Source organism: Acyrthosiphon pisum, chromosome X, assembly GCF_005508785.2.
Source record: "Acyrthosiphon pisum isolate AL4f chromosome X, pea_aphid_22Mar2018_4r6ur, whole genome shotgun sequence".
NCBI classification, from domain to species: domain Eukaryota; kingdom Metazoa; phylum Arthropoda; class Insecta; order Hemiptera; family Aphididae; genus Acyrthosiphon; species Acyrthosiphon pisum.
In genome coordinates, this window is record NC_042493.1 from 61,609,615 (window position 1) to 61,623,822 (window position 14,208).

The 14,208-nt window shown below is 29.9% G+C and overlaps 1 protein-coding gene across 1 annotated transcript in view; it reads left to right on the forward strand.

Annotated features, from left to right (window-relative positions):
- Positions 1 to 14,208, forward strand: part of LOC100167576 (carbonic anhydrase-related protein 10) — a 267,663-nt gene that overhangs the window by 235,732 nt on the left and 17,723 nt on the right. The window contains exons 7-8 of the mRNA XM_029487972.1: positions 5,659 to 5,725; positions 6,767 to 6,921. Coding sequence (XP_029343832.1) covers positions 5,659 to 5,725; positions 6,767 to 6,921 — 222 coding nt within the window. The remainder of the gene's footprint in view (positions 1 to 5,658; positions 5,726 to 6,766; positions 6,922 to 14,208) is intronic.

Genomic DNA, 14,208 nt, shown 5'->3' on the forward strand with positions numbered 1-14,208 from the left:
TATTATGATGTAGGGAGAGGTGGAGGAGATGATGGTGGCCCGGTATAAAACATACGAAAACATTGTATATAATAATATAATTGGTCGAAAGGTGTTGGGTTGAAAATTAATAACTTTCCAGAAGATTGTCATAGTCACGCGTTATTCTTCTACCACCACCATCGGCAGATATAAGTCTGTCCGAACGTTCTAAGAGGACAGACCTTCATAACTTACTCTTCGAACAAAACTTTTGAAATCACTTTTTGCAATGTTCACCGCCTAGCCGCACCTGTGGTTATCGTCGTATGTTGGTCACATTTACAATTTGCAGCGATCGAGTGCCAAACGATGACGCTTGTAGCTCGTTAAATCGGAAACAGTCTGCCGAACGAATTCGTTTCGCGATAATCTAAACGAATTTATTACTATTGTATCATTATTATTGCATTATTATTATCGTTATTTGTATTGAGACATAAACCGAAGATCTTTTGAAGTCTGATTTTAAGCCACGTGTGGGTCATAGTATGTTACAAGTTATAATATTATATTTACTAATAATACAAATATATAATAATTACAATTTTTATTACGGTTAAGCTCTGTTTACTAATAATAATATTTAATTGAATACAATATAATATAACTGTATGAAATATAAAATATTTAGCATAAGTTACAGATCACAACAAATTAAAAAATAAAATTTTGAATTATAATGTTTTATATTTAGACACCACCTTAATTTATCAATTTTCAATTTAGTATCTCAAAACTAAAAAAAATCATTATTTTCTGTATTACCTGCTTCCATTAAAACGTTTATAGAAGAAAGTACAATTATTATCATTATTTTTTATTATTATAAATAATATTACGCTCATGCATATTTGTATTAAACAAAATAACTAGATATTTATACGGAGTAAATCTATTAACGATAAATACTCACGAATGACTCGAAAAGCATTAACGATTTTGAGGATATTTTTGTACATAATTTTAATTTATTAAAAATAATGTTTTGTTAGGTACCTAGGTATTACTTTTTAAAGTTTAGTATTATTAAATGACAAAATACATTTTGAATTGCATTTTCTAAGAATTTTATTTTGTAAAAGTCGAATTTCGACCGAGTTAAATGCTATTATAATATTACTTAAAATTTAGATTAGTGAAGCAGTTGACCAATAAGTCACCAGTTGATGGATAACCCCTGTACCACTGGCTAATATGATTATATCAAAATTGCATTCCTATAAAAATGAATTTAAAAAAATATTTCAAAAACGTTTACACCTTCAAAATAATATGTATAATATTATTGATTACTATTACAAAGATCATTCTCCTATAAATAAAACTATGTTGTGCAAAACGTTTGATATCGTCCATTTTTAATGTATTTTATAGTTTTTTTTGAAATTGAATACTAAATTTCTTTTACATATGCCTAGGTTTTTTAAATTTAAAAAGTAACGATGTTATTGCCTAACTAGTTCAGATACACGATGTCACCTACTTTTATAGAGCAGTGGTGTCCTAGTGCAAAATTGTACAGTTTTTCGTATCGAAGGCTCATTATAATAAATTAGTAATTACAATATTATTTCTAAATCAAATTTTGTCAAGAGGAATCACTTATTGCAAACGTTATACGCAATGCAATTTGATATTTTTGTTTTGATTCAATTACAAGTTTGCGATCCTAAAGTTTATTCTAGTTAATGTATTCATGTTACGTGTCACATTTCCGTAGTCCGTATCCAAACGATTGATATATATATTTGTTTTATTTGGAGAGTTTGAAATATTACAGATCAATTCTTATCAACTATGACGAATGGCAAAAAAGAAACGTTTCAATTACCTTTACAGCTTATTGCATGTCTAGTAGTCATAGCCCTCTAATATCATCGTTTATGATTTAATATAAATGTTTCTATATACCATTATTGATTTTATATTGTGTACATAAATACGTAGTATAAAACTATTAAAATAACTATCTGAATCACATATAACCCTTGAGTATATTAAATTGTACAATACACTGCATATACCTAATGATATAATTAAACAGGGGATAGTAATTTTATATTATTTAACTTCTAATAGGCAGTGGCGTAGCCAGGGGGGTTTTGAGTGTCCAATTTTCCCCACACATTACCTTTCCATTCCTAATAAATCTATTATTTATATATGAAAACTATAAAAAAAACTTTGTTCGAATGTTAGTGCGACTGATAATGAGCTTGGAATGTAGTACAGTGGCTATAGCGATTTGGACATTTTAGAAATTTATATTGATCTATAAATATTTATAATTTATAAAAATAAACGTATATTAAATACTATGTCTGATATCACATATATTTCATATTTTTTTAAAACCATTTTTAAGGACTATTATACCTAGTTAAATTATAAACACTTGAATAACTAAAAAAGTGTTCATTTGAGTTTTGAATTAGGTATATCTATAATGTATACATAAAAATGTTCAAAAAAAATATCCATTAAATAATTTATAGTAAAATGGAGGGTTGTCATTTGAAATACAGAAGTTTGTATCACCCCAGGATACTCTTCCAAGTGTCCAAAAACCTAATAAAAAATCTCAAGAATTTGAAAATATAATATGGTCCATAGTTAATTTAAAAATTCCGAAACCAAAATCTTAATCAATAAATTATTAAATTAAAATTATCAATGAGCATACTTTGTCAATCACCTAGTACAAGTATATACTGAGGATAATATTTGTCAAACCAATAAAACAATTCATTTCGATATAGGTAGTACCCACTACCCATATACTGTGTGACTATAGTTATCGACTATTATTATATTATGTGATTATCGACTATAGTGCAATATTATTTAATTCATCGCGTCTTAAGCATGCCAAATACATTCATGTATTGTACGTTTCGCAAGACAGTTTGTGTTCTAGGGCGCAAAATAATGCATTAGAAAATAACGAGCGCGGCGTCAAAGCCAAAGCCACCACAAAATGAAACTCTTAAACATGTCGTCGAAAAATGAAAATAATAATATATGTAGGTACCATTACTGTTGCGGTGTACATTGATCATTATAATACTATGGTATTGGAAAAAGAGTATAGTATATAATAATATTATACAGGAATATCATCAACTTTCAAATGTTTATACAATATTACACTGACACGAAATCGATATCCATAATATAATATTTACCAACAATAATAATTTGTTATCTACAACACAATAATATTATTATTAATATGACGTTGTATGATATGCGTACTACACGTATGATAGCCGTACTTAGTATATGCGTGCACTTCAACTTCGCGTATTCGTTATTTTTAAGTGGTCGGTCGTCAATCCGATGTCCACGTGACGTCAACACAAAACATTATCCATGACATGATGTACAAAATGGCATCGATATGTAGGTCGTAGGTACGTACCTCACTTTAATACGTTCAATTATCACGAGTTGATATCGAGTTACTGCTGCGGAAGTGAACCGCCCAAAAGAATAATATAATATTTATAAACGTTTGTATCACATTCAGCTCGAGTCTATTAACAGTACAAACAGTCATTATTGTAGACGGTTCAAACATTTGTTCGGTATTGCACACGATAAACCATACCATAGTTATACTATAGCGTAGGTATAGGTATGTCGAAAAGGGCACTCTTGTCGTATGCGGTGTACCACACGTTTTCACGAGTCGCACCTTTGTGGCTAACCACTCTTATTAATTAGAACTTAATAATATTAATCATAACGTTACATAATATTATTATTATATTAGTTATGTAATATTATAGTATACTTTCATAAGTGTACATTAATATACATTTTATTTATTAGAAACGTTGTATCGTCTTATAACTGCTAATTATCTACAACAGAGATTATTTGTGGAGACAACGAATATATAATTAATGACTACATAATTCTGTATTGTTATTTTAACAACTCATTTGGTAATTTTTGTAACCAAATACAGTTTACCAAAGATTTACTGTAATATTAACCAACCATATTGTTGTCACGGGTGCAACCAAAAATTCTGGTAGTATGAATCATATTCTTGTAATTATAACCATGTTTTTTTCCGTGATATTCACTTGAATATTATTAGATATTTATTATGTATCATCTTAACATCTGGTAAAAAATGTCAAAAGTATCTTCATCGGAATTTTTTAGACGCCAACATATTTTCTTTAGACGCCAACAATATATTATATTCGTTCCCCATATTTTAACTTTCTATTAATTGTATGTGTGTGCACCGTTCAACAGATTCGCGATACCCAACAGTTACTTACCGTAATCAATGTCTTTTACGCAAACCCTTCACATTTAATGATTTTCGGTTCCAAATTTAATTTTTCTTTAAATAACCTCATATTATAATATTTGCCTGTCTCTTTTTTTCACCACAAAAACCTTATCTCAATCAGCTAGTGGTAGTCAAATTATTTAGTCATTGGGAGATGTGGCTGATTTGTTAACATGATCATTTTGATCATTAAAGATATAATTGATGATTATAAGATCGGAAATATTGAAAAAATGCTATTGAAGCCTATTAGGCCGTGTTTGGAAGAAACGATTTCCAAAAGGAACGGATTCATAGAATGAATTTATTTTTATAAAAAAGAACGAGTTCTTTATTTCAAGGAAAAATAACAACATTTTTAGTTCCTTTTTAGTTCCAATAATTTACGCAGATATGTAAATAATTGAAATTAAGGTATATTTTTTTTAATGTGTATAATGTATATTGCCATTTAATGATCGTTATCGAGAATCGACGTTAATCGTTACTTATTAGTCATTAGTCACTTTACTAATATTTATGATAAGTTATAAGTTAAAATTTATACAGATATGATACCTAGTATATAAAATATAATTATTTATAACAATAAACAATAAGACAGCCGACATACATCAGCCAACAATTTAATTTTGAAGAAAATCTCAAAATAGGATAATAATAAAATATTATTTACTTACTTTTGTAGAATGTAGGTATATATTATCATTAAAAATTAAATAAGTATGCATATGAAAAAAAAAATGTATGATTAAATAAGAGTTTTTATTTTATTTGTAACTAAAAGTCCTAATTTTCCAAAAGAACGATAAAGGAACGAATTCCTTTTTATAAGGAATTTGCCAACCACTACTATTGAGGACCTAATCTGCTCCCCCCTCTAGTTTGACCACCGCTGACCACAACAACTTACACCACTATCGTATTTTTAACATCCACACCAAAAATCCATGAACAAGTAAATTATTTTTTAATTCCTATTATTGAAATCATAATCTTCCATATTAGTTAAGTATTGAATACATATGGTATAGATCGATTAATCCATCGTGATTAGACACCATCGATTTTATTTTTTTTCCGTAAACTTTTCATCAAAATGTGTACTATACAAATAAATATAATATATTTATATCGAATTGCTAAGCATTACGGGGAATGCAATATTTTTCAACATAATGTTATACTATATTAATAGTAAATAGCATGCAATTGGTGTATATAATTTATGAGAAAAAATTAAACGAAATAAATATTTTAATAAATCATAACTTTTACGAACGAAAAATACACTAAAACTATTTGTACTATTTTTTTTTTTACAGCTTGGAGATTTATCAAATCCAGAATTACGGATACTCACCGATCATTTGGACATGATCAAATATAGTGGTAAGCTAAAAGATCGAATGTATATAAATAATATTTACTGTCGTAATCATCAATAGTACCTATAGTAAATTAAATTTTAACAATCTCCAAAAAAATCCGACCACACACTTTGCGATTTCATAGCGTAGGTTTGATAGCTATAGGAAGTACAATATATCCAACTGTTTGATATTAATATTTAATAGAGATTGATGTTTTTGCCTCTTACCGAAAATACGTATACTTACCTAGTTATATTGTTCTGAACGATAAAAATAATACAGACTCATCCGATAATAATATTACCTTTAGCGATAAAATATTATACTTTCCTTGGTTTCTTAGTTTTAAATTGTATTAGTTGAGTAAAATATAGAAGTACATTTTTGTACATTCGTGACGTTATAATTCGACTACCCTGTATATGGACGTTTCAGACTATATAGCTTATATACGCGTTCTTTATATATTATCAGTAATTGGTCAAAATATCCATGGACAAAATATCCAAGAAAATGGGGGGGGGGGGTCCTGAATTTGAAAAAAAATCCATTTTGGCAGGTTTTTGACGAGGAGGGGGGCATGAAGGGGTTAGGTTCAGTTTGGTTTACAAGTATAATCTTTAAATTACAAATTCAATTGTTTAGCTTTTATTTATAGATAGCATATTATAATTTATAATATTCATGCATACTGGAAAAAAGTTAGGCGGTTCATATTAACTATTTAAATATACTTTATACGTTACAACGTTATGGGTATATTTCAAAATTTCTATTCAAATTTGAAATTATACAAGACAGTATACAATTACGTATACGACGTAGAACTTGTAAAAAAAAATCATACAAACCATACCCACTGATGTCAACCTTAGTTGTAATAAGTAACAAGTAATAACACGAATACACGCATCGAAGAGCTTGACCGTATATAAAGCTTAATAAGGCTTCATTAGGGTACTTGAAAATCATCAAATATTCACGGGACGGTATTTACCCGCCCTTGACTCGCAAACCCGATTACACGCTTTGTAAGTATTATTATTGTGTCTGCACTTAGGTGACGAAGTTCCTGTGAAACGATTGTCAGTCGCCGATCTGTTGCCCGCCACCCATTACTACATGACGTATGACGGCTCTACCACGGTCCCCGCGTGTCACGAAACCGTTACCTGGTTAATACTAAACAAACCAATCTACATCACTAAACAGCAAGTGAGTACTACCATACAATTTATCGGTTTTACATAAAATTTGGATGAATACACACCTGATAATTTTTTGATTAAAATTGTTCTTTGTATGTTATTAAGGATGTATCCTTATAAGTATTAATGTATATAAGCTATTTTATAAGTGGTTATATAATGACTTTTAGCCAATACATAAATTAGACGAATATATTATTATTAATATTTTCTAATCAGTTTATAATAAAATCATTTTTTAACTATATTAATTGTAAATGTAGTTAAAATAAACCTTTAAAATTTAGAGTTGTATATAAATTTAAAAATGTTTCTTCATTAAATGAATAATACATTTTATTGAACATTATACGTACGAATGTACGATATAAACGACGTATCTAAATTACAAGAGCTGGAACCGGAACCTTTAAAATATTAAGAACTGGAACCAGAACTAAAACTTTTATTTTAATAAGTAAAGTAACGGAACCGAACCGGGATTTTTAAATTAAATATGTTCTTTTAGGTTCAAAAATAAAAGAATTTTATACATCATAACTTATTGGTATTACTGTTTTGTGTATAAACTATGTATGATCATATGAATTTTCTAAAATTGTTCATACTATTGATTAACCCCGCATTCCAGATAGGTATTTAAAATGATTATACTTTTTAGTACCAAATTTTCTGGAACTGGTACCGAATTTATTTGGAACCAACACCTTTACTTTTTTTTATAGAATCAGAACAGTTATTTTATTTTTGGAGAACCGGTACCGTAACCGATAAATAATTCAAAAGGTTCCAGTCCCTACTATATTATTATTAAAAAGAAATATTATTTAATCAGTTCCTAGGAATATGCATTTTTCCGTATACTACCGTACAACTATATTATTATACAACAAATGTTCTGTACAACTTATCATAACTGACTTAATAACCATTTGTGTAGCTACAAATATCGTTCATTGAATATTAATTGTTAGAATTTTAAAACCATATTTAGTGGAATAATACAAAGTTTTTATATGCAACGATTTCATCATACTTTAAGGCCATACAATTTTCGACTATTATTGTTAGGTATGGTCTTTAAAATAATGATATGGACGACCATAAAAAGTACAGTTTTTAACCTTATAATTATTTCTAAATTAGCTGATTTAAACATATATTATAAGTACGGCACAACACCGGTAAATGAGTTGGTCGTAATATGTGGACAGGACCGTCTGTAATATAGAGGCAAAAAGCACAAAAAAAAAAAAAACAATAATATTTCAACTATGCAATACAAATGTGTGAAGTAGAGGTGGGTCGAACTATGTGAAGTTGGAATAATCAAACCAAACTTATGTGTTTTTAAGAAAAACCAAATCTAACTTAAACATAAAGTTGAGATCGAAATTTTGAAACAAATCCGAAATCCAAAAAGAAAATTCGAGCACGTCAACCGTTTCAAACTTAAAATGTTTCCGATTTTGAATTGAATTATTAATTTAATTATGATGAAAATTACAAACCTATCTACCAACACTCTACGGACTGAATAAGAAATTAATTATATTCCAATAAGCCTGCTATAGCGCTATACGCACAGGTCAAGCCAAATAAAAATAATTTTAAATGCTTCAATACCTAACCCTCCAGGGGTGTTTCTAGGAATCATAAAAAGGATTGGACTAGACACAAATTGTATTTTTATTTTTAATGCGCATCACCCAACGAAATTTTTATTTTATGTTACAAAAATAGTAAAAATCAAACGGCGACACGGTGACTGAAGATATAAAGAAAACTATTTGTAACCTTCATCAGGTTTTCTGGACGGAGAGTTTTCTGTTCGATTAAAAATGTTGACATTTCAAGGTATGCGTGTAGTTAGTAGCGTGTATCACCTACCTTCGGAGATAGCTTCCGGACAAGGTACGAGGAGAGTGTGTAAAAAACGACTCAGACGATGGGGAAACGTCAACAACTGCCACCGGGCCAGCTGTTTTTTTTTGCATGCGCGTGTCCCCGCGAATCTCTAATTTTATTAGACAGATGTTGTAAACTCAAACGGAGCCTTCTGTCGTATGGAATGAAAATGTAAAGAAAACTACTTGACGTCAGGATTATCGGGTAGGTAGCTCGTTTTCAGTTCGATTAAAAATGTTGACATCTCCAAGTATGCATGGAGTTATTAGAGCGGATCACCTTTGGAAAGCTCAGATTACGAGGCGAGTGTGTAAAAAACGTTTTGGACGACGAAGAGTAAACGCGTCAACTACAACCTGTGGTTCGGTCGAGTGGTTCACACCCAGCAAAAGCTAATATATGATAACAAATTACGCGTGGGACGACGGTGACATTAATGTAAGACCATATAGGAGGGTACTTGTACCGATAGTAATTCGAGTGCAGAGGGTGTGCGACGTCGAAATAAGAGCACTTTGCACGATTTGCATGATAATAATAATATTGTATTCCCACCCGGACAGCAAATGCAATCCCACGTGGTTAAAGCGATGTTGTTTTTGTTGATACCGCGCGCGCGACAACAACTTACTACAACCTATCGATGCATAATATACATGTGTGATGTACAATGAATTTTATCCTCAATTTCCTAAGCCGGTCACCACTCACTTCTTCGACCGATCGTATGTACTTACAATAATACAATTAAGTGTCGTATTTCACTACAAAGTGCATTATTTCATGGGTGCTCTAGAGCTGCAAAAATGCATTCCAATAGTATCTACACAATTTGTGTCATGTAACAGATACTTCAAAGATGATACTTTTATTTTGCATTTTTTAACATTTGCTGGTAGTTTTTTTTTAATTTTTTAAACAACTATTGTGTTAGAATTAATGTAAATAAAGAAATTCAAAACATTGCATCAAGAAATATTGTATTCATAATATTTGTAGTTAGTAGGTATTGTTCATCCCCGAGGTGCTGTAATGCAAATCACGGTTTTCTCCCCGGTCTTCGATAATACGAAAAAAAAAAGGTATTGTATATTAAAAAGTCAATGCGATGTAATAATCGAACGATAAGAACGTTAATTCCGTGTCCCATACCTAAAGGTATGACAGGCGTTATTTATAAATTATATATTAACTATTATAAACGTATTACTTACATTGACCAGATGTAAGTGAGTATCGCTCTGCTGTACAGTAGTTGTCGAGCATATCTTTGTAATGGATGTGTTTTATTTGAATCCAATGATAAATAATTGCATACTAAATACTATTCTGAGCGGAGACCTTGTATTCTCCTATAAATAATCATTGTATAAATAATCAAATTCTATAGTTGAAAAAAAAAAATAACTAAGAAATATTTAGCACATTTTTGGGATTTTAATAAATTTTGACAATATTTTTTGATCTTTAAATGCATTTAAAAAATAATCGTTCCTAGGTATATTTAATATTTCTGAACTGATATTAAAACAACTTATTAGGACTTTTGCATTGTAAACAATTACAAAATTCAAAAATTACTCATAGCTATATACATGAACAAAAATATTTTAAAAATATTACGATAATATAACACTGTCATTGTTAATAAATAATAATTGTAAAAATAATTACTATTATGTGTGCCTTTTTGAAATAACAAATCGGTTTAACAACGATTTTTATTTACGTATGCGATGATTTATCAAATCGATTCTAGTATGTACTTATTACCACATTTTATACAAAATGATTAGATTATGGTTACGGACTTAACAATATTATTACCATTATTTAGTAAATATTTCCATAACATAAGTGCTGAAATACCTGAACAATAAAAATACGTAAATATTTTACGCCTAATTCGTACGTAGGTATATAATATTGTATAATTACTATTATACATACCTGTACGGTAGCCTGTGGTTACCGCGGTCACGAGGAGACGTTTCTCAGTGGTGAGAGATGTAAAAGGCACTTGATTATGTTAATAATATTATATTAACAAATACATAATATTACACGTGCGTATAGGTTTATAATTAACCTTCTGCAAATGGTACAATACTAAACTACAGTTTTGTCTTGTATTGCTAATAATTATGAGTAAGTCGCACCCACACGTGTTGTCTTCGTCTTACACACAGACGACATAGCAAATTTTTGTTCGCCAATTTCAATAGTGTACTGTTTTAATAGGTTTGATATAATGATATCAAAGTGAATTGTCTTATTATCAAACTTTTAGGTAACAACATTATCTGTGGTCTCTTGTTGGTTTTTTACGATATTTTAATTTTTAAGTGAATTATGAACACTTTCCAATATTAATCGTTTACCTTTTTATATAACTCACATAAAAATTAAAATAACGTAAAAAAAACAACGAGAGAATGCAGATAATGTTGTTAATTAAAAGTTTTATAATAAGTCAATTACTCCGACATGGTATACCGTACGTGTGTAAGGCGGAGACAACACATGTGGGTACGACGTCCTCTTAAGAACGAAACGTAGAAAAAAAAGCGAAATTGAATGTTAAACGAGGGTAAATGATATTTTACTATAACGTACGTGGATGGAAGTGTGTAATTGTTGTGGGTCGATGGGTGGGTGTGTGGATGGGTATTCCTAGAAATTATTATATTTAAACACTTCGCCACGCCACTGACCGGAACCACGCAAACGCGGTTATAGTCCGAATCGTTTGTAGCACGCCATCGTCACCGAAAACTACCCCTAAGGCTTTAGCGGAAATCGTCGCACCCCGTCCGTCAGCCGTCGGGCGGCCAGTCTACCGGTGGTGGGATGCGAATTTAGTCGTTATCTATCTCACCGTAATAAATATTATATATTTTTAATAAACATTATTATAATAACACATTTATTGTATTATGTTAATGCGACGATATTATATTAAATTATTATTATATCATTATTATCATGTCATTATACCTGTACTTATATATTGTACACTATCTGTGAGTGGCGCCCGCGATCGTAAAAACCCGCCGACCGGACGCGTGGTCGTGTCCAAAGCTCATTTCGCATATTTTACATAATGTTATAGTATTATTATTTATAAGGTTGCGGCGTGTTATTACGAAATATAATATAATATAATATGTTATACTGACGGTGTCAGCGCGGACCTTGGGTCTATATAATAATACCTATAATAGTAGATAGGTAGGTAGGTACTACGCACAAGATACAAAATGCTACAAATCATTCTTATTTTATCTTATTATCTTTATTTTTTTATCTTCTAGTTCATAATATTATACGTAAATAAAAAAACTCTATAAAATACCCAAATCATTGTGTATAATATTTTTTAATAACACTCACAAATAATAATTAATTGATTGTTATAGATATTATATATTTTATATCTATAACTTTTAATTTATAATAATATGTAGGTCATTCATACATTATATATAATATTACATACATATAAATATAATAATAATAATAATAGTAATATTATAACAAGGTATTTGCAGGTTAAATTATATTATTATGTTGACTTAGTTTAGACGTGCCCATACTCAATAATTTTTTTAAGACCATGTCACTGATATTACAGCACATAACCAAACCTGAAACTCCCGAAAGAATTCAATTGTAACCAGAATTATATATTTTTTATACATCTGAGGGCGAACTCGTTATTTTTTTTCCCCCATAAAAACTCTTTTGGGACAGTATCAATATACATCGATATTGAACTGGAGTACACTTATAATTTATCTTAATAGGTATTCTAACATTTTTCCAGAAACTTAAGTGTTGGATAATGCAAATTATAACAATACAACATCAGCTACAATGTACCTTACCCCCTCCGAAAATGTTTGGTGTCCTGAACAATTGCGCCAATACTACACATTGTACCAAAACCGCATTGACTTACACGCAGAAAAATAAATAAGCAAGGTGATTCACCAAACATGTTCTGCCCATATTTTGATTTAATGATGAATTTATCCAAATTTTGATTTTTGGAATTTTTAAACACACTTTAAGATTATCAAATTCTTGAGATTTTCACTGTACTACATCTTATAAGGAGTGATCAATAACGATACAAACTTCGGTTTTTCAAATGAGAACCACTCTTTTTTATCGTAATTTATTATTAAGTGAATATATTTATTTTTTAATGTTGATGTTTCTAATGTTAAGTTCAATATAATTGTTTTTCAGTTACTTATTAAAATGTTTATACTAAGGGTAAAAGTCTTTAAAAATAGTCTTACAAAAATATAAAATATATATATTATTGGACCTATTGTTTATTATACTTGGAACAACGGTTTTCAAATTAAAATGCTGATAGATTAATATTAATCACAATTTTTTTCAATCATCGCTTATCTTTCACATTTTCCAAACCCATTATCATGCATCTATTAGGTATCTTTATCACACAAAGTTAAATAGGTAACTCAAAAACAACTTGTTTTAATTTTGATATTGATACGTCAGTACATAATGTTTAATTATCCGCTAAATAATTATTTACAGTTGAAAGAGTTCTCATTTGATAAACAAAGATATTATATATATCCACATAACATTCCCTCCTTAAGTTGTGCCCATAAAAAAATTTCAAGGATTTAAAAATATAATAGTCCTTAAGTTTATTTAAAAATCAGATTTTTCAAGAACTTTATTATTGAAGAGAAATAGAGATGAGCATGCCTGCATGTGTGGTGAATTACTCTGTAAAATATATAGTTGATGCTGATATCGCGTTCAGTTCAATTTCAACTAAAATTAAAACAGTTAACTTTCTTTCAGCACTCAACGGTCATTATAAAAATAATATCTACTAGAAAAGACACGCACCTCCGATCTCATAACTACTCTGAGTCCAGGATATATATAGATAACACACTCACGTGTGCGCACACTGTAAGACTCTAAATATATGGGTACATTATATACATGGAAATCGGGTGATCAAATAATATGTTTAGGGGGGGGGGGCATAGTTCAATCATACTTTTTATTGTGATTTCGGAGGACTGTGACATGTTATAATATTGTGTGTTGACTAAACTTCTGGGGGGGGGGGGGCTATACTATTCCCACTGGTGAGGCTATACAGCTAACTAATAATCCAAGTAGGTGTAAGTCACGATTTCGGTAGACGTCGACGATCGTTTGTCATGATCTCGTATATACGGAAGCCACCGCCTCCGCCGCGTAGGTGTTGATGATGGTTCTCATATAATATATTTCGAGAAAAAAAAATTACAAAACAAAAAACAAATGATCGCACCTCGGGGAAATATAACGCTCGCTTGCACACACACGACACACACAAAGTCAC